The following is a 22,353-nucleotide window of genomic DNA, read 5'->3' on the forward strand; positions in this document are numbered from 1 at the left end:
CCCCCCCCCAGCACAAGAAAAACACAATTTCTGGAAGTGCTCATGTTGTGAGAGTTATGATTAAAAATATATGTTCCTCATTAAAACTAAATTATTGCTTATAATTTTAATTTTCTTCTGGCAGCTCCATCGCCAATTGCTTTGATCCAGGCTAAAGAGATAACAAGGCACAGTGTTGCCTTAGCTTGGCTGGAGCCTGACAGGCCAAATGGAGTCATCCTGGAGTACGAAGTCAAATATTATGAAAAGGTACTGTTCAAAAATGGATGAGCAAGGAGTTTTGTTTGGGTGTGGGAGAGCTTTTTACTTCATTCCATTACAGTTTATTTCCAGATAGGATTCCATCATTTGAAACCAAATAGATTCAGTTTAATAAAATCCAATTAAGGATTTAATGCACTTGAATGGTTGCTTGAAAGAATAAGACTCATAGGCTGTTTCAGAGGTATGGTAAGAGTTTATTTTGTTATTTTTTCCTACCTAGGAACTGAGCTTTTGTAGCAAGCATATTTATAATGAGAATCAATAATGTTGGGCAGAAGTGAGACATTAGCTTTACTTCATAGACAGAAGTATAATAATGAAGTATGTAACACAGTAATAATAATAAGATCTGTTTGCCGATAGCTTCTGCTTAGAGTGATAGTGTGGGCTGGATGGCTTTTAATAGAGAATAAGGAAAGAAAATTACATTCTTCATACTTTCCAAGTTAGAGGGAGATGTTATTCCTACAAATAACTTCTCAAGTATGGAACTATGAAAAGAGCTATTTTCTTTGAAGATTCTCTGCAAAAATGAACAATTACCTGCTCTTGCTTGAGTTCGCTCTCTCACACATGCATGCATACTTCTAATTTTTTTTTGTAATGATAATCACTTATTTGCTTCCCTAACACATACAGAAAAAGGCATCTGATTTGCCAGGAAGCTAGATTATTACATTTTCTGATGGATTTTCCAGCCAAAAATAGAAGGGTTTTTAAGATTGGCCTTTCTGGAAGATATTTTCTAAGTCTTTTCTTTCTTAAAATATTTTTATAATTTTTTTTCATGTGGCTTCTGGCTGGTAGGAAGAAAAAGAAAGTGGCAGCATGTGTGAGTAAAATGTTGCTTGTTCATCAAGAGGATCCTATTTGAAGGCTTGGCTATTTTCCAGAGGATTTTGTTGTGTGATTTCTTAAATAATCAGTGATATATGAGCATCATACCTACCACCTCATCATCCTTTTTTGGCTTGCTCAGAGCTCCATGCAGCATGCAGTGCTAGGGGTATTGAGCAAGGCTGACAGCAGGAGCCCTTGGGATGTATTTTGAGAATTCCATCATTGTTACTCATCTTCTTTCACCATGACAGTTTTGGCAAGGAAATGGGGCTCTATGGTTCACAGTGCAGTGAAGCATTTTTACTTGATCACCACTGTGTTCTTTTGTTGTTAGGACCAAAATGAGCGCAGCTATCGCATTGTGAAGACAGCCTCCAGGAATACTGACATCAAAGGCTTGAACCCCCTGACTTCATATGTATTCCATGTGCGGGCCAGGACAGCAGCAGGATATGGAGACTTCAGTGGACCATTTGAGTTCACAACTAACACGGGTAATGACATACCCACTGATTTTTTTGTTTTGTTTTGTTTTCTTGGGTAAGGAGTGCAAAAGTAACTGTGTGTTGGGAGTTTCCTGTTGGTTGCTTGGACTGTGGGGTGTGTGTGTTGTGGGAAAATGTTCTTCCATTGCAGTATGACTGTTAGTGATGCTGTGAATCTGACCTGAGACATCCTTTTGGATATGTTATATTATAAATTCTGGCAATGAAAATACTTCAGTGTGGCATAAGGAGACATACACCCTATAAACACTAGGAAGTCGTTGATGATTGAGAGATATATGTACCTATTTTGTTTTCTGTAAATGTAGATGTTTGCACATGCTTTTGGAATATCTGATTTGCAGGAGAATAGAACCCCGTTATTCCCTTTTGCAAACTATTGACATAGGTGTCCTACATCAGCTCAGATATTTGCACTTTTCCTTAGTCAGTCATATAAAGACAGAATGTTCGAATTATGTTGTCAGTGGAGCTTTTCACTTTGCTCAAGGAACCATGCGAATTTAGCCCCCAAAATGTTTGCTTTTTGGTGACAGGAAGGCAATGTGACCAAGCCTATCCTATTTTGGACATACAGGTCTGCTTAAATCAATTTAAGTTCATGCCAGTTAGTGGCAACATCTTTCAGGATGTTAACAGCTGAAAACAATCAATCTAGCAGGAAGAGGGTAGACATTTTAAAATAACTTATTCTTTTTGTATCAGTTGGGGAGTGATCATCTGTCCCTACTGAGAGAAAAAGGAGGAGGACAGAAGAGTGGAGAACAATTAGACAGGAAAATTTTAGCCATTATACCCTCTGAGCAACACTGAAGGGGAGAAGGAGAGGGTGTCCTTATTCCCAGTGAACTGAAGTTCCCCAAATCATTATCAAACATCATGTCTTCAGCTAATAGGGTCCTACTGGAAAATTGTGTCAAATGACTATATAATAAAGGCCTGAAAGTGGATTTGAGTGCTACTCTAGACTGCCTTCACAAGCCAGAAAGCCTCATTGAGTACTACCTAGGTTGAGTTTTTGAAGGTGTCTGACACTAACGCTCCCTTTTCTGTTTCCAGTTCCTTCCCCCATCATTGGCGATGGTACCAATCCCACAGTGCTTCTTGTTTCAGTGGCTGGCAGTGTTGTTCTTGTGGTCATTCTCATTGCAGCCTTTGTCATCAGCAGGAGGTAAGAACTTAAGCTTCTCTCTCCCTCTCTCTCTTTCATGAGGGAGCTTTTTGTCTCCTCCAAACAAAACTAAATTCTTTGATTAGCATCATAAACAGTACATTTGCATTACAAGCCTTCTCCCATGTAGCTTTGATCTTCTCAACATTAGTACCAAGCAGCATGTGATGTAATGGCAATAGTTCCAGTGCTATTTGCCCTTCAAATGCAAAGCTGATTCCAATAACTGGCATTGAGAAGCAAGCCAGCTAGAGATTTGTGGTTAGTGTAATTTGAAGTTAACTTTAATGGGTATGGGTACAGTAGATTTTCTTGGACTGACTCCTGATAGGCAGGGAATAAACAACTGCACTGTTCTGAACTAAGCTGTCAGACTGCTATGGTTGTGATTTTTTTTTAGTCAGCATTAGTCTTTTGGGTTAGACGTTCTACTGTGAGTGAACATGACTGTAAAACAGAAGCCACAGTCATTCAGTGTCATATGCAGTAATAGAGCAGTCTGGATCGATGGTTATTTCATCACAGCAGGACCGTAATCTTCTACCAAGTACTTGTTCATTCTCCTAAATTCAACCCAGGCATCAGGAAAAATCCTGCGAATGGGAGGAAGGACAGTGTAGCAGAAACACAGTGTCAGTGTTTCTGTCTTCATCTTTGTGTTCAGTCTCATTTGAAATCATCAGCATGATTTTGCTTCAGTGTAATTCTGAGATAAAACTGGACGTATCGTTACTGCATCTGAAGCCTGGGATCTGAGGGGTGCATGTTTTGTCAGTCTTCTGTTGATCAGTTTAATGGCATCACCCATAAATGTGCACAAATTCCTCTTGATTTGCTCTTTTACTTCAAGTTGTCTTAAAGAGCAATTAAGTCACTATGATTGCAATATCTGGAAAGTAGACATGCATTGTTACAGCTTTCTGTGGGTGTTCCACTCAAAGCCTCCATGCTGGCAAGAAGAAAGAAGAGTAGAACATATGAAAATGTAATGCAGAGAGACAGGTTTATTAAAAGTCATTGCAACAGAAAATAGCATCACTGAGCTTGATGACTTAATCTCCTCTCTGCTTTTATTGATCACTTTATTATTTAAGGCAGGATTGATAGCAGGATACATTGGATTTCTAATTATGAGTCGCCACCTTGGAGAATTGAACCTGTCGAGCTGATTTGAGATGATTCCTTCCCCTCCTCCCCCTATAAAAAAATGTCACTTCCCAAGGCTGATAAACACTGCTTGGTGATTGGCCCTCAATGGATCACTTTTTAGAAAATGAAATGTCAACCCCTTGCCCTCATATTGATTCTCTTTAGTATCGGCCATAAAGCTGTCAGAGGAAAGGCTGCCTGGAGCCAGGTAGCTGACAGACTCGCTGATGCGGGTGTGCACTCAGCCAGGTCTTCTCGCCACTCAGGCTGCCCGTTCAGTTATCTCTGCCCACAAGTGGTCAGCTTGGACAGAGACAAGACGAAGAGCAGGTGTGCAGCAGGGACAAAAGGCTGGTCCAAGCACTGGTGAGGATGGAGATAAAAGCATCGTGGTGGCCGTGGGTTCAGAGATGTCCCATACCTCTGCACTGGTAGGTCTCAGAGAGGTTGTGGAAGGGGAAAGACATAGCATAATGAATGAAATACTGGGACAGTGAAACTGCTCTGTGCATACTAATGCATGGTGCCTTGCTAATTAATAGCCTTCCTCAATACACAGCTCTCCAGTAGCTGGAAGTAGTTCTCAATAAACAGAATCTACTTTAATATTCACTATTACTCTAACGATTTTAACCACTTTACCAATGTCATTTAGAGGTGTGGGCTTTGGGGATATTTCATGATGTTCCTACACCAGCAGACGTTAATAGCAAAATAATTATACTTTGTTCCAAAATGACTTCAGATGAGAAAAAGCTTTTCTGTCCATACAGTCCCCATGAGGAGGCTTTGTAATCTAGCCATAACCTAAAAGTCCTATTTGTACAATCAAAACTGTTCTTTGGCCTGCAGACATGGCCTCTCTGCATCCATCAGCCAAATGTGGGAACTGGGCATATGCTGTAGGTGCCCACTTTTGAACCCTGGTTTATTACTACTAATTTAGCATTACATTTTTTCAAGTCATTGCTCAAATCCCAAAATTCCCCTTTAGAACAGAATTTGTCAAAGGACTTTGCCTTCAGGCATCTTGAGCTGTTTGGTTCTGTCCTGCGACCACAGCATTTGTGTTAGCATGAGAACTGATCTGCCTAAATGTTAGTTTAAACTTATTGAGGTTAAGATGAACATATCCATAGAGCAGAGGCAGCGTGAGTGTTTCTAAACCCTGCCCTGCAGGAATGCTGAATGAAATTACAATATCTCAAATAGAGTTGTAAAAGATTTGGGAAAGTGTAAAACAGAAAGAACCACTTTCTAAAAGGTCTTGGGTGGAGTAAGATGGCCCTACAGAATCCTCTAGCCATCTGAAAGTTTCGACCAGAAATCCCTCCAGCTGATAGATTGATACGGATTTGCGCACCTTTTGCTGATGGTGTTGGATCAGGCGCTCCGCCAGCCTGGTGCCTGAGCATGGCAGCACCCCCAGCCCTTCTTTTGTCTGGGGAGGAGGAGGTGGCTGCAGCGGTGTGGCGCCGGGCCCATGCTGTTTCACCTCAGTGCGTGCTAATACCCTCTGTTGTTACCTCCTCTTCATTGCCAGCCCCCACCTGTAGATGTGCCTGTGTCTCAGATCCCCACAGTTTCTGAGAGCTTCTGTGTTCTTTTCCTGAATGCTGGCTATTTAATCACCACTGCCCAAATCCCTGTAATTACGGGGTTCAAATCCGTGACAGAGGCTCTGTTCTGCCACTCAGGTGAGCGTGCCCCGTGGTGCAGGGCTCCGGGGTTTGTTCTTGGGGACAATGGCAGGCAGGAGTGTCCAGCCCCCAGCCAAGCAGCAGAGGTCAACAGGTGACACAGGGACAAGTGGAAGTAGGTAGTTAGTTTGGAAGGTATTATTTAAACTTAATAAGCTACAATTATATTGCTTGAACAGTAATCCCTTTGTTTCCCTTTGCTTTTCACATGTCTTTGGGTTTTAGTGGGGGAAGGTTATTTTTTTATCTGTTGTGAGGGTGCTTGTACTTTTAAAAATAGGATAAAGAGCACTTTTTCATACTTAAAATGCTTTCATGCAAAGCATGTTTGTGTTTCATATTTCCCATCTGTGCCTGAACATTAATGAAACGAATTTGAAGGGATCCTGCTTAAAATGCAGAATCTTTCCCCCTCTCCCCCTTTTTGTCTTTCCTCTGAGAGAAATTGTGTAATACCTGAAACCATCTCTGCAATTCCCTTAGCTGACTTGGTCCCATATGGCACTGGGTGAGATTTGTGCTGCCTCTTCCTTCTTACTCAGTTCAATAACTGGGAGCAGAACACAGTCCTTTTATTTAACTCAGCTCTGTTACACCAGTGCTGTAATTCCTCGGGCAAATAAATGTTTTAAATTGATGTTTGGATCCAGTGTGGGTTTTAATAATGCTCTTCTTGTGATTTGGAGCCATTTGTGTTTAATTGACTTTCATGAAAAAAAGAAGCTCCCAACTGTTTATGGTTGGATGTGTACCTGCTTTTTATGTCTGAACACAAGTCCTGTTGATGTTGTTGGGAGCTGTGAGGCTTGGTTCAAAGATCAGGTAGTCTTCACATGTCAAACAGGATTTTTTTTTCTTCTGTTTCATGGTTAATTTATAGTTTTTATTATTGGCATAGTGTGTTTAACACCCAGCACTAAGAAACTGCAAAGACAAAGGCTGGGAAATGGCCTTTCAGCTGACAGGAATGGGAAGCTGCCATTCCCCGCAGGCCAGTCACAGAGTGGGAAGTGAGATACTTTTTGCTAATGGGAATGAAGATTTTGCTGATGGGAGGGAAATGGTGAGACTCAGGAAGATTTGCTGCAAGCTCTCTCAGTCACTTGTTTTCTTCCTGTTATCTGTGAGTTTTTGACCCCTTTTAACTCACACCTTCTGATAGGTCTTTCTCTCACCCACTACCATTTTCCTCCTTTAACTATTCATAATTTTCATTTTCAGACTTTTAACCCAGTCTTACCGTAGTGTCCCTGGCAGGCCTGGTTATCTCCTGCCTCACTCCAGGCAGCAGGTTGCACATTGCAGACAGTGCCAGTCTTGCCTTCTCTTCCCCAGGCTTGGTTTCTCCTTCTGCCTTTCACTCTTCACTCCAGCCCAGACTCTTAGTTAACCTGGGTCTGACACACTGGGAGACTTGGGCTTCCATAGGGACAGGCAAAGTGCAGAGTAAGCAACTATAAGCCATTCTCTTTGGCAATGTCTGTGCTTACACCTGATTCTGAACTTTCAGTGAATGTTGGGTAAAAGCCCAAATCAAATTTCTACATCTAGTTACCATTAGATGCTGGGAAACTTCAAATCCCAGTACTCGTTTTGCTGAGCTGACTCCTCACTATCTTTCCTAACAGACTAAACTCATGCATTAATTTTTCTTAATGCCACTTATCCACTGAAGTTAGCTGAGCTAATTAAATACATAACTTGATACAGTATCATGTGTAAGTGTAGAAATAGTAAGCTACAGGATTAACATAGTATACTATGTTATTGTCTTCAACTCGGAGGGTTAGTAGAGGAGCTCTGCCGTCAGGAGTTCTTTGCCCCCTTCAATTATACAGTGATTAAAAGAATAAACAAAATCCTTGCAATCTGCATTTTTGATGGTCAGGGTTTTTTTTTTGCTGACATCCTGATTTCTCTGTTAATAGACTGTTTTCAGTTTTAAATTTGCAGCTAAATAAATGTTCTGGTATTGGCATTTGCCTAATTATGTTTGACAGTCAATCTACCAAAACACCTCTGCTGTGGCATTTAAATCCATATATGATAGGGCTAAAAAGCAATTTGGCCCCTTTTTGCACAGAATTGCAAATACAAGTTTGAAGAAAAGTAGCTGAAACACAAGCTTTCTTTTCTTTCTTTAAATGCCGAGATGCAAATATGGAGATCTGTGTTTCCCTTAATGCTTTGTTGATGCCAATAACATTTAGAGCAGTTTGAGGAGAGGAGTCTCCTACCCTGCTGGTAAGTGTATGTTGTGTCATGGGTTGTAGGGAATCTGCCAAGCACAGGTCGTGGCAGGTGCAAACAGCTCAAGTCTCAGCAGGCTGAGAAGACTGAGCTTGTCTCAAAAGTAAGATACTTATTTTGAACTGTAATGCTCTTTTTTTTTGTTCTGACAGGCGCAGTAAGTACAGTAAGGCTAAGCAAGAGGCAGATGAGGAGAAACACTTGAACCAAGGTAAAAGACAGTGGTGCCTGGGTTTTTTGATTTAGTTCATAAAACATGTCCCATGTTCTGATGCTTGGGAAATAAGGGATGACACTCTCTTGAGATGAATATGTTTCTGTTTTCCTCTCGCAAATATCATTCTTCAAAACTATGTACTTTAGTAACAAGGAAAATAGAATCATAGAATGGTTTGAGTTGGAAAGGACATTAAAGATCTCAGACTTCCAACGCCCTGCCATGGCCAGGGACACCTTCCACTAGCCCAGGTTGCCCAAAGCCCCGTCCAACCTGGCCTTGAACACTGCCAGGGAGGGGGCAGCCACAGCTGCTCTGGGCAACCTGTGCCAGGGGCTCACCACCCTCACAGGGAAGAATTTCTTCCTTATATCTAATCTAAATCTGCCCTCTTTCAGTTTAAAACTGTTACCCCTCGTCCTATCCCTACACCCCTGATGAAGAGTCCTTCCCCATCTTTCCTGTGGCCCCCTTTAAGGACTGGAAGGCCACTAGAAAGTCTCCCTAGATCCTCTTCTCCAGGCCTAATATCCCCAACTCTCCCAGCCTGTCCTCACAGGGGAGCTGCTCCAGCCCCTCATCATCTTTGTGGCCTCCTCTGGACCCACTCAAGCAGGTCTGTGTCCTTCTGATGCTGGTGCCCCCAGAGCTGGACACAGCACTGCAGCGGGGGGCTCACGAGAGTGGAGTAGAGGGGGAGAATCCCCTCCCTCAACCTGCTGGTCACCCTTCTCTTGATGCAGCCCAGGACACGGTTGGCTTTCTGGGCTGCGAGCTCACATTGCTGGCTCACAGTCTGTTTTGCATCCACTAATATCCCCAAGTTCTTCTCCTCAGGGCTGCTCTCAATCCACGCATCACTCAGCCTGTATTTGTGCTGAGGATTGCCCTGACCCACATGCAGGACCTTGCCCTTGCCCTTGTTGAACTCCATGAGGTTTGCATGTCCCACGTCTCCAGCCTGTCCAGGTCCCTCTGGATGGCCCATCCCTTCCCTCCAGGGTGTCAGCCGCACCACACAGCTCGGTGTTGTCAGTGAACTTGCTGAGGGTGCACTCAATCCCACTGTCCGTGTCACCAACAGAGATGTTAAACAGCACCGGCCTCAACACTGACCCCTGAGGAGCGCCAGTATCTGGATAAAAAGTTTCGAGGGGACAAACAAGAGAAGGGTTCATCAAATTTTTCCATTGTTCCTTTCAACTGAAAGATATCTGGTTTTGGCCAGAGATATCTAGGCATGATTTTTCCCCACAATATTCTGCTAAAGCAGGTTCTGGGTGGGCTGGAGGCAATACTACAGGAAAGGGAATGTGAACTTCACTACCCTTTTTCAAGGACTGAATCCTGCTGTCACTTCTGTCTCAGTCACCTAGGTATCAAACCCCAGGACCTGAGCTCAGAACTTCTTGGCTTCCAAAAGAGAAGTGGGATGTGTTTTAGTCTCACAGGTCCTTAGACAGGCTATTGGCTTGGTAGTGGTGGCAATGATTTGTGAAGCTCATTTATTGGCAAAAGCTTGATTCCTTACATTAACACTGGGCAATATTAAATGTTTACATTAAAAAAAAAATTGCATCATAGCAAAAATACATTGTCCTTCCTTCCTTCATCAGTCATTCCTGGCTTACAGTACATTTTTATTGTACACTCTCCTTGCTGTTGTATATCATTAAGGCTTCAGTCTCATATGTTCTGTGTTCAGCAGCATGTAGATCAGTGACTTCAAATACAATATTTCTGCCTTGCAGGTGTTAGAACATATGTGGATCCTTTTACATATGAGGATCCAAACCAAGCTGTGAGGGAATTTGCCAAAGAAATTGATGCCTCCTGTATAAAGATTGAAAAAGTTATTGGTGTGGGTAAGTGCCAGAACTTTTGCATTTTTTTCTGTAAATATAGTTTTAAATTTGGTTTTAGGAAACATGGGATCCTATGATTTTTTACATGACAGTTCCCCCAAATGAACTGGTATAACAGTTTGTCAACACAAGTGTGTGCTTCATGTTCATGACCATGGATTCTTGTGCCTTTTTCCTTAAGGGGAATTTGGTGAAGTATGCAGTGGACGTCTCAAAGTACCAGGAAAAAGAGAGATCTGTGTTGCTATCAAGACTCTGAAAGCCGGTTACACTGACAAACAAAGGAGAGACTTCCTGAGTGAGGCCAGCATCATGGGACAATTTGACCACCCCAATATCATCCACTTGGAAGGTGTAGTTACTAAATGTAAGTAGGTCATTTTCATGACAAGGTCAATTTGGAAGTCACTGAGAAATTAAGTCTGTGGTGGTGTGTACTGTTGGTTTTTTTTTTTAGTTTTTGCCCTCTTTCCTGCAAAATGACAGATGGAACAGATCCACTGATAGCTAATAGGAGGAAATCAGTGCAGGACAAGTCATTAATCTTGTTGTCAGCTATAAATGGGTTTATGGTTTCAACTGATACTCTATCTGTAGGCAGCTTGTACAAGATTCTGTAAGGGGAATTAGTACGGCAGGGGTTGGCTTTTTTTTTCCCCTTCTTGCTATGCCAAGCAGGCATCTTTCACATCTTTGCTAAACTGAGCTGATTGTTACAGGATAGGCAAAAGCAGATGGTGAGCAAAGAATTTTAAATGGTTGGGGGAAAAATACCAAAACAAAACTACAGAGTCATATGTTTAAGGTACAAAGCACAGATGTAAGGAGCAAGCCTTTGAAATGAAGTCAGCTATTTTAGTATGAAACTTGATTATTTGTTTTCTCTGATTTACAGGTGCGATAATTTCACTCTGCAGAATTTACCTGGCTGATCTTTTTGTTTGTTTGGTTTGGGCTTTTTTAAGTCTGTTAGCATTCACTGTGCCATGAACTCTGCCTTAGAAAGAGAATGACAGTGCTCGCTGGATGCTGTTTGTAGGCTAGAACTGAAAATACAGCTGAGACAGATGTGCTTCGGTCTGACTTTATAAGGTGCCACTGGATGGTGTAGCTATTGTCTCTATTCTGACTGCCATAGGTAGCATGTTGGCAAAGCCTGGTGCTGGTTGCTAATCCTAAAAGATCCTTTAGACGTAGGATCTCATGCTCAGGGTAGCAAAGAAAGCAGACAGTGATCTCGTGCGCTTCCGTTAAAGGGTGCAATTTGTGAAGTTTACCTTCTACACCTGCCTGTGTGCATGATGAACATGAGTGCAGGGTATTAATAGTGTGAGGCATTAAAATTAGATGTGGATGAAAAGTTAAAAACTGAAATATTGCTAGAAGAACAAAGTATCTTCCATAGAGAGTTGTCAAACCCATTAATACCACTGAAAAACCCTGTCCCTCTTGAATGTCAGTGGGAGCTGGATGCTTCTTACTCTTGCTCAGTTCTGTTTCCCTCTCCTAAACTTCCTTCTCTCACAGTTGTTGAAAATGGGTCATACAGTGTGTCGCTATTTGCTTTTCAAGACAAATTCTGCTAGGGGAAATAGGGTTTGGACTAATTTTGACCATCATTTATTGAGATCCTCCCTCTAAGCTGAAATTAAAAGATAATACTCTGTTTAAATTTTGAAGGTCTGAGTCTCCTCTCTCTTTTTGTTGTTGTTGTTGTAACAAAGTGTGTGGTCAGGTCAGAGTGTTTGCTACAGGGATTTTTCTTAACACCTCTGTAAAAGAAATGCAATGGGAATCTTTGTGTTGAAATCCCACCGAGGTTGGAAACCCCTGAGCTATTACAGCTGTAGCAGTTATAAATGACTGTATGCATTTGCATAATGCAGTTGTCACTGAATTAAAATGATTTGAAATTTTCACCGAGGAGGTGGTAGCCTGACCCGAGAATGTTTCATTGCCTGGCTCACAGTAAGTGATGCTTCTGCAGCAAGCCAGCTTGGTTACCTCCGAGCTGGTGTGTTTGGTAAACAGGACTACTTAAGAAGACATTTATCTCAATTTCTCCATAGGTTTTCTGAATGCTGTGATAAATGAATGCATTTAATAAACTGAAAATTAAAATGTGAGACAAATAGTGGTGTAGATGGGGGTTGAGAGAGGCAGCAAAAAAACATGAATACATTATTGGCTGCTAGTCAAGTACTTTAATAATTGACTCACTGATGGTAACTTCTCCTCTCTCTATCCCCCTCCCCTGCTAAAGAAGTGCCTGAGTAATGAAATTAGATGTTAATGCACTGAAAGAGTCTCCCTTTCTTCCTTTCTACGTTGACATAGTATCTTTTGATTGAGGAAGGTTAATTAAAACTCATTTAGCTGTATTTGTTCAGTGGAAGGGTTCCAGTCACAGTTGCGAAGGATAAATGAAACAGTGACATATGCAGATTTGGTTGGAATTTTTTCTCTTTCTACCAATGAATGCTTACAAAGGTGATTTAGAAGGAGAATGATGTTTTATCACATCCCTTTCCTTAAGGGTGCAAGTACTCGGCCAAGGTCAGTAAGCACTTCATCTGGAGCAGTTTGTTTTATGCAATACCATTGCTTCTCTGCTGCATTCATACAAGTCAGAAAGGGTTCAGCTGCCAAACTGGCATTTCACAGGCATGCCAGTTTGCGTGGGACCGAAACAGCAAGAGTTTTGGTATCGGGAAGGGAAGGAGAAGTAGACTTGCAAAGGATAGGTTGGGATTGAAAAGGTGAAATAAGTAATGTGATATATTGCACATAGACGGTGGCCTAAGTGAAATGATGTAAAATTTTCAGTACAGGCAGTCCTTATAGCGTATTGTTTTCTAAACAAACAAAAAGAGGTTACTTCAAAAACAGGAGTCCCTGACAAATGAAGAGAAAAGCATCTTAGTGAAAAAGGTAGAGGTAGAAATAATTAGGGGAGTTTTCAGTGCTGCAGCGTTTCATGGTACGGTAATTTTCATAGCTGGTTGTTCTGGAGCAGATACTTGCCGGTGACAGAAGCAAGGAAAAGTTGGGTAGTTCTGATACCTCTGATACCAAGACAGAATTGATCTATCTACCATCTAGGTGACATGTCTGTTGAACCCTTCTTTCCCCCTAATGTTCCCTGCTCCAGGGAGTACAAAAGCAGAGTTTCTCTGGACACTGTCTTTTATTTAGGAAGAAACTCTGTAGCTGAAGCATAACTGGGAGGAAGGGTTGCCATGCCAGCCTGGCACTGATCATCAGGTGCTCCCATGGCTTCAGGTGGGCTTAACAGTGCTCATCTTGGGACCTGACCTTTGCCATTCAAGCTTTGATATGTCACTTCTCTACATCTCCCATTGTTCACTTTTAGAATGAAGATGACATTGGACCTATTTCTTCAAATATCTAGATGCTGAATATCCCGCATGATTTAACCCTGTGAAATAATTAGTGTTACTTGTATGTACTTAACCGTTTTCAGTTTCAGCATTGTGTGACTTGGTAAAGCTCTTAAAGACAACATCAATCATGAATCCAGTTGTCTTGGAATACCTTGTAGCTGCTCACAGCTTCTACCTCACCTAAAGTGTTGGTCTTTTGAAAGACTCAGAGAGACCAAAACATTCACAAATTCCATTTTGAAAGAGGAAGGCTTTCTAGTCTGCAAGCAATTTAATTACACTAAAGATTTTTGTCAAGTTTGAACAGATCTTTGTTTCTTAGCTCTCAATTATCAATTCGTATGTTCCTTAGAGAACAGGAGCCACTTTAGTTAAAGATCTTGTCAATGAGTCAATCAAAGGGTTAACCTTCCAGATGGGGCCCTTTAAATGTTTCTGTTCTATAATATTTCTTCTCTTGCTCCCCACAGCTGAGGCATAAGCTCGGTGCTTTTCAAATTAAATTAGATTGTGTAAGCCAGGTGTCTTGGCAGTAAAATCATGTGCAACCCATTTTTATCCCATTAACATTGGTGTTCATCAAGGAATTGTGTTTTTCTTTCTGCGAACTCTAGGTAAACCGGTAATGATCATAACTGAGTACATGGAGAATGGCTCCTTGGATGCCTTCCTCAGGGTAGGTGATTTTTTCATAATAAGCTGAGGAGATTTTATACTGGGAAACATTTTCTGATTCTAGTTCCTTTTTTTTTTTTTTTTTCCCCTCCCAGAAAGATACTGAAAATTCAGCATTTTCAAAGAAATTATGTTTGTACTTGGGAAATTCTGTTTTCTGGTGCTGCTTCTATTGAAAACCAGAATAAATGTAAAGTGGAAGAATATACAATAAATGTAATGTTTAAAATAGCGGGGTCTTAAATAATCCATGTTTAATGGGAACAGTTCTGATCTGCTCCATTTTTGAAAGCATTGCAAGGCTATAGACTCATTAAAATCAGATTCATTGCAAACTGGGTACTGCATCATTGGAAGCTGTGACAGAACCTCTGGGTTTTTACTTTACTGGTGAATTATAGACACTAGTCAGGAGAGTGGGGAAATAACATTGCATTTTATTTGAAAGAAGATGGGAATCCAGAGATATGCTCTTTGCCAATTTCAGCAATGGCAATAATGTAGCTCTTAGCTTAATGCTCTGTGATTTTCTTCCTTTCCCCATATGCAGAAGAACGATGGCAGATTTACAGTCATCCAGTTGGTGGGGATGCTTCGTGGCATTGGCTCAGGAATGAAGTATCTGTCTGACATGAGCTATGTGCATCGGGATCTAGCTGCCCGAAACATACTTGTCAACAGCAACTTGGTCTGCAAAGTGTCTGATTTTGGCATGTCTCGGGTCCTGGAAGATGACCCTGAAGCAGCTTATACCACACGGGTAAGGAGGGAAAGAAAATATCCAGTGGGTTTTCTTGCCTACATATTGGTTTTGTCTGAATGTGTGGGAGGTGACAATGGTTTGTTTTAAAATAATCTCAGTCACAAGTGAAAACCTATATCACAACCTAAAAATAAACATTGTCCCAGACTCTACAGCTAGTATAAATTGATGTAGTGATATTGCTACATCAGTGGCTACATCAGTATTTCTTCTCTGAGGCTGTGACCCATCTAGTCATCTGATTCCTTCAGTGTGCTGGAGTGCATGACAGGAATCTGATGCCAGAAATTAGTACTTGGGCTTCTGTTCCTTCTGATAGTTACAGACATGCATAACAATTTCCAAGTGACTAGTCCCATGAAAGTTTGATACAGCAAGTGTAGATATGCCACCAAAAAAAAAAAAAAAAAATCCACTTTTTACCATCACAAAGCTAGTCATAAATTTGACCTAAATAATTTGGACTGGGAAAAGTATGAGGCCTGCATTCCCATTTTTTGTTTATTTCCCATTTTATCTATATTTCAGCATCCCACTGTTAACTAATTTTGCTAAATCTAGTTTAATATGCTGCATGTGGAATAGTACTAATGAAAGCACTTCTGGCCACGAAACAACATCCCAACCGTTACCAGCCTTTGTACCAATACCTCTGTAATTAACATGCATGCTAAGAAAAAGAAGTCAGAGTTTATAAAGTCTCCTTTTTTAATTGCTTATTTTCTTCATTTTTAAATATCTGCCATTCTCCATCTGTTCTCCCTTGTGCAGAGTTTGTTTGCAGCACTCAGATTTTGCAGTTTAATCCCAACACTCATCCTTTAATGGATTCAAAGTTCATTACAGGGAACGATAGACTCATGTAGTATTAAATGCTGGCCAGCCTTGGTATTTCTCACTCATAAGGGTGGCAAGTGGAAGAAAGCAGAAGCAGAGGTCTGAAAAGCTGTATTCAGGGAAATCAAAGTTTAGACAAACACACAAGGGCAAAGCAGAAATGATTGAAAAGCTTTCCTTTGAATTTAGTGAGTGGAGATATAGTATTATGTTTGCTCTCAAGAGTAAACTACAGGGAATCAATGACATTTGCTTTACAGTGCATTGTCTTCATTTGGTATCAGTAATGAAGGATCAGGAAAATTTGGATGAACTCCATTCGAGCAGCTAAATAAAAAGAGCTTATTGACAATTTTTAGACTGACAACCATGTATAAACAACGTCCATGCATCTGTGTCTGAAAGGAGGAATAGGGCTTTTTCATAACCAGAGACTATGCAATAGAAGGACATTTTTAAAGCATCCTTTTTTAAGAGAATGGTGTGTTCTGTTCCCCATTAGTAGTATAACTCAAAGATAGAGCATCCTATAGCCACACAAGGCACATACTGCTATAACCTGATTCACAAAGGGCCTGATGCAAAGGCCAAAGAAGCTAGGCGAAGGGACCCCTTTTGATTTCACTTGGCTTTGGCACAAGTCCATATTAAACATTTGAGAGAGAGATTAGAACAATAAACCATTAGGTATGCACACACTGCACTCAGTTATGGATAAAAACTACCTAGAAGATTGCTGAGAACAAGATACCAAAATAAACTTAATCAAAAAAGCATAAAAGCAAATGAAAAAAACCCTAAAACCTTTGTTCAGCTTAAGTCGTTCCCCAGATGGAACTGCAGGAAACCAAAAGCTCAATTAAAAACACCTTGCATATTAGCATAAACAAAAGGAGAAATCTCTGGCTTGGGATCACTCAGCTAAGGCAAAATCAGATAAACAGGATGGAGTGAGTTCGTTTTAAAACAGTGCAGGACTCCAGTGGCCCAAATCAGATGCCCAAGTATTTTTATTTGTTTTAAAAGAAGTATTGTATCAAGAGACAGCTCTCTCCAACAGGTATCAAAAGCAGCCTTATACCATGAACTCCTCCCACAGGGACTGGGAGAGCCCAGAGGCTTGCTTGCCATCTCACATCTCTGGTAGGAGTTGGGATATTGCCCATGGGAAACACCACAGTATTCATAAATCTTCCCAGTTTATCCTCTCTTTATTTTACCTTTTTGAAAAGCAAAACGTTTATAATCCCATTTTTCTGAAACAGGCCAAACAGGTCAGACAGGCAAGCAAGGAAATAGTAATTAACAGCATGTACTTATTTGTTTTGTCAACTAAATCTCTTAATATATACTTTGTAAAACCCCTGGTTTGTTCTCATGCTTCAGCATAGCCCTAAGCAGAGATCTCTTAGAGGGCTGATAAAAATACATTTAACAATTTACTGGTTTGCCTCCTTGTGACTAAAGAAAACAGATGGGCAGCATTGCCTCCTGGTTGGATCTGACAGTTTTATGGCAAGAAAAAGAGAAAGTGGATGCCTTTTTAAGAACGATTCTGGAATTGCATACAGAAAACCATTTTGATTTTTAATGGCAGTGCAGAACAGTGTCAGCCACGCACATTACTGGGATGGTGACTCACGAGCCTGTGGTTTCTTTTATTTGTGACAGGGTGGAAAGATCCCCATCAGGTGGACTGCACCAGAGGCAATTGCCTACCGTAAATTTACGTCAGCTAGTGATGTGTGGAGCTATGGCATCGTCATGTGGGAAGTGATGTCCTATGGAGAAAGACCTTACTGGGATATGTCTAATCAAGATGTGAGTGTCCTCCTGAGCTTCCTCTTCCTTTTCTTTCCCGTTCCCCCTGTGCTTTTGTTCTTAGATGTCTGCTGATTGTTTCTGTGTCAATTACTATATGATTCTTCTGACTTCTGTCAATCACTATGTCTTCTGACATTTACTCTAGGTTTTCAAAAGGATATAATGGGTGGTAGATTCCTGTTTTCTCAGGGAACCTCTCTGAAACTAACACTTACTTCCTTGAATACTTCAAGCCTGGTCTATGGTCAGGGAATAGGGGGTTCTCAAGTTAGGGTTTGTAACTTGTGCATGTATCTTTTTTCCTTTTTTTTTTCCTTTCTTTTTTTTTTTTTTTTAATTTTAGGAAAAATATTATAAGCAATTAAAGAAAGAAAGAAGAATGGAGAAAAAGGAAACAAATAATCATAATACTGTTAAGAGAAGGCAGATTTCAATGTTGATATTAAATCTTTATTGAAAATCTTTAAGAAAAAATACTTGAATTTAATGAGGTTTCCTATTAGTAGTTAATTCTTCAAGCCCCAGTATGCTTATAAATCTTCCAGATGATTTTATTTCTTGTAGGATATGTAAAACAATGCATATGAAATCCAATTCTGATAATCAGTCAGAGCATTCTTGTGACAATTGCATAGCTGCCCCCCAAGGACATTAAAAAGCAGCTTTCCTAAATGACCATTCTTAAATTATGCATGTCCTGTTTAACCATACCATCTGGACTACTTCAGTATATTCCAAGAGGGAGCATGCACAATGGCTGCTATTCCAGAAGAGTATTTAATAATAATGCTAATAAGGGCTTTTGCTAATAGAATTTTTATTAAATGAAAAAAAAATCCAGTGAAAATGAGGCATAGATTATCCATAATTCTTTTCCCAGGGCATTTACAAACATATAAAGGAAGAAGAAAATGTTAATCTGAATATATGGTCATGGGAGTGGTTAAGTCATTTTACAAGTCATCTGCTTTCTTATGTAGAGCTGAACATTTTCAAAGAGTGTCTAGATGCGGATGGCATTTAATCTAAACAGGGGATATAATTTTAATTTCTTTCTGATGTGAAATGTCTCTTCTGGCACCCAATCTTGCCTTCCTTTGCTAACAGGAAGTCATCAAGACTTAGCAAGAAAATAAAACACCAGATGTGTCTCGGTTGTACCAGGAATGTCTACACAGCACAGAGAAACGCAGAGCTAGCATATTAGATTGGTGTACACTGCTAATGTGTGGTGCTAGACCTGTCAAAAACCTGGCTTGAACGGGACAGTGAAAGCCAATATTACTGTTTTTGCATTCTCTTTGTAATATATGATTAGACATACCATTTTTTTTCTCCTTAACCGTGGTGAGAGCCATGCTTTTCACAACAAAGCAGAAGTAGATTTCAAATTATTCTCAGTGTATGTTGAATCAAGAGAAAAGTATCTTCAAAAAAATCTTCATACTTTCTGGAGCAGTGTGAGCCACTTTCTTTGTGGTCACCAAATAGCTGCTAATAGTGCAAGTATAGCCCGCCCCTGTCCTCCCAGTGGATTTTAGCCTCTAATTGGACAAGACCAGAAGGAGGGAATTTAGTGCAATTCAGTCTTGTGCGCTCCTGCTCTGTAGTCTCAGGGTGAGTCCTGCCAGCAAAGTCATATTGATTATTGAAGATCTGAAGGCTTTTGGGTCATGTCCCTGTCATACCAGAACTGAGTCCTGCTCACGTCCTGTTGTCCTGAGAGGGCTAAGAAGCCATCAGAGTACTGAGCTCTGGAGCTCTTCTTGGAGGGTTTGAAATGACTTCAGCTTGTGAGTTTTTCTGGTTTCTATTAAGTACGAAATGCATAGTTAGGCTGTTGCGTTGGACTTCTGTAAACTTTCTTGATGAGGTGCACAAAAGGGTTCCCATTATGCATTTCTTGGTTCAGAGCATACAATGGTGAAAGAACAAGTTCTCTACAAGGCCTGTATTACTGGCAGAGATGAGCTAGCCCAGTAGGTGAGGGAGGAGGGGGTGATGTGCTGTACCCTAAAAATGATGGAGAAAATTTAATTTTCAACATAGCACACCCAAAACTGATAGATATTAAAGATTTGCTGTAGAGCTCTTGCTCCTCCAATGCTCAGTCCAACAAAGATAGTTGCTTATTTCTAACCTGGGCTATTTTGTCATCCCTATATTCCATGTGCTCCTTTGTGATACATTGCCGTTCTGTATCTGATGTCTGCTTTGGATACTGTACCCTTTTAGTTTTTAATTGCTGAGGAGAAATGACAGTTCTGAGACCACCAACTGCCTGAGTCTGAGTGCAATTTTCCATGTTGTTTCACTTAATTGTGGATTTGTTTCCATACTTTGGATCGCCCTAGGATAAATGGTACTCAGCTGGTAGATGTGAGTAGTGTCTGATGTTCTCTAATGCCTTCCTAATTGTGCAATTTATAGGTTATTAAAGCCATTGAAGAAGGGTATCGGCTGCCACCCCCAATGGACTGCCCCATTGCTCTCCATCAGCTGATGTTAGACTGCTGGCAGAAGGAACGCAGTGACAGGCCTAAATTTGGACAGATCGTCAACATGCTGGACAAACTCATCCGCAACCCCAACAGCCTGAAGAGAACAGGCAGCGAGAGCTCCAGGTCAGCTGTGCTTTTGTAATGGTGATGTACAAGGGAGCACAGTGGAGACACTGGCAAAGATGCAAGTCACCTAAACTTCTGTGCTGGCGTTAAAGCGCTCTGTAGCTCTGCAGAGCCAGGCTGCGCAGTGGACATTGCACCGTGCAAGGGAGCAGAGGGGTTGTGCTGGCACACTGCTGAACCCCACTGGGCACCCCAGCCTCTCCTAGCTCTGTGAGAAGGAAAAGTGAATGAGTAGAGCTGTTGCTGTATCACACCAATGCTAACCAGTTTTACAGCACAGTCTTAAGCACGTCCTAAAAAAGTTCTGATGCAGGCAAGCTCTGTCTGAAGACAAAGTTTGTTGCGTCTTTTCCCTATCCCCCTAGTGAAAGAGCTTGAGTGGGTAGCCTTAATGCAGTGTAGCTAACAGGAGTGATGTGGTTTTCTGCAGGAAAAATACATCATCAAGTTTTATAAACCCTAGATTTGTGTAGGATTTGCAAATGAGCGTTACGGCATTACAGCCAACGCCTTGCGGGCATTGGGAAGGTGTGGATTAATTTTTATGTGAATTTGAATTTAATTTTGTGGAAAGCCAGTTTCATGTCTCCACCGATCCCACATTACATTTGTGTTTTGTTTTGTTTCCTAAGCATGGTATACCTGGTACGTGCAGAAGCGCGGTAGGAAGGAAACTCCCAGAGTTGTAGGGTAAAACCAAAATATCTTTGTTGGGACAGATCAGCAGTTTGTTTGAGCTGGTGAAACACTGCTGAAGTAATATGAGCTTTACTAATTTACACCAGGATTGTTCTGGTTTTTTCAAATACCTTTGCTTTGTCAGGTAAATTTGCTTACAGCAAATATGGAAAAAAGCTTAAAATAAAAGAAACAAGAGAAAGATAACGGGAGAACATTTTAAGGGAAGGTACAAAAATGTCTGTTGGGCAATACAGAATTAAGTTTCTTGAATTGGTGGAGGAGTCACAGAGATTCTGATTCAGCCTCCAACAGAACAACATCCTGGAAAAATCTATTTTTATTTTTAAACTTGTAGGTCCCTTTGTGACTCTTGCTTACAATGTACATTATCAGAAGAGAGGTTATTAACCCTGTGAGGCTACTGTCACCACATATCTTCCAGATTGCCCTAACTGCATTGGTAGCCTGGCAAAAGTGTATCCACACTTGAGGCTTAAATAATTTACATGGTGAGAATTACAATACGATGTGCTGTGATAATTTAATTTGAGAATCACAGTATGAACTCCTCCATTTTGATTTCTTTCCAATTTACAGGTACTCTTTGAAAATATATAGATTTTAGAAAAGGTAATAGCCCATTCAAGGTCATTTTGTGTGTGTATATGTGAGTTAATAGCTTATTCAAGGTTATTTCATGTTCATGGCTATTTATAGATCTTTATTTTTCTTCTCTTTGGAATATGAATTTCAAATATGCATATAACGTTATTAATATATGACTTTATATGTGAAGCATAATTGTATATAATTAGGTCGCCATCGTTGGTCTTATGTTAGATAGTACAGTAAAAGAGTTGTACCAAGTATTACCAGCATGTACTCAGTGCCTTAGGCAAGACATAACTGTGCTATTGCACACATAATTTTTGATGATGCACATTTTCAAATAAATTGCTAAATGATAATTGTTTTGGTTAGGTAGATAGTAGTAATTTATAATGGTTTAATAAAATTGTGATTTACGATATACATGAAATAATAAATGAGATATTAATAAGAGAAGCTAATTTTGTAAAAATAATTATTCACAAATTTGTGCAAGGGAAAGAGAGAAGCACATTCCAGAGTACAAACAAAGCTCGCATGATTCCTGCCACTCCTGGCACACGCGCCGGTCAGGAATTGATTGATTAAAGAGAGGATTAACTCCCTGCTGTCCTGAGTTTGATTGAATGCACTGAGCTTGCCTTCAAACCTGGCTAGAAACAGGCTTTATCTGAACCCGCCCTGAGTTTTGCCCTCCAAACCAGTCTGGCAGGTTGTGAGCTCCCAGTTTCTTTGCACATACTTCAGTAGTGTTTCTATAGTTGCTGAGCTGAGGTCTGACACATGCAGGATTGGCAAGGTCTTGCATTGCTGCCTGTGAGATACAGACCCAGTAGGCTGAACACCTTCCAGCTTTGCCATCTTCTTTGTTTTTTGAAATAAAAGCATTTTCTGTGAACTTGGTTGCATCTGAGGTGGAAATCTGTAAGCAGCATTGCAGTTCAAATTAGATCTGAAAGCAAAAATAGAAA

The 22,353-nt window shown here is 40.6% G+C and overlaps 1 protein-coding gene across 1 annotated transcript in view; it reads left to right on the plus strand.

Moving 5' to 3' along the window:
* Nucleotides 1-22,353, plus strand: part of EPHA4 (EPH receptor A4) — a 104,884-nt gene that overhangs the window by 77,889 nt on the left and 4,642 nt on the right. Inside the window, exons 5-14 of the mRNA XM_026854877.1 lie at nucleotides 125-249; nucleotides 1,439-1,598; nucleotides 2,670-2,781; nucleotides 8,033-8,091; nucleotides 9,849-9,962; nucleotides 10,144-10,329; nucleotides 13,981-14,042; nucleotides 14,592-14,801; nucleotides 17,313-17,462; nucleotides 19,896-20,089. Of these exons, the coding sequence (XP_026710678.1) occupies nucleotides 125-249; nucleotides 1,439-1,598; nucleotides 2,670-2,781; nucleotides 8,033-8,091; nucleotides 9,849-9,962; nucleotides 10,144-10,329; nucleotides 13,981-14,042; nucleotides 14,592-14,801; nucleotides 17,313-17,462; nucleotides 19,896-20,089 (1,372 nt within the window). The remainder of the gene's footprint in view (nucleotides 1-124; nucleotides 250-1,438; nucleotides 1,599-2,669; nucleotides 2,782-8,032; nucleotides 8,092-9,848; nucleotides 9,963-10,143; nucleotides 10,330-13,980; nucleotides 14,043-14,591; nucleotides 14,802-17,312; nucleotides 17,463-19,895; nucleotides 20,090-22,353) is intronic.

Source organism: Athene cunicularia, assembly GCF_003259725.1.
Source record: "Athene cunicularia isolate RWA chromosome 9 unlocalized genomic scaffold, athCun1 chr9_part1, whole genome shotgun sequence".
NCBI classification, from domain to species: Eukaryota; Metazoa; Chordata; class Aves; order Strigiformes; family Strigidae; genus Athene; species Athene cunicularia.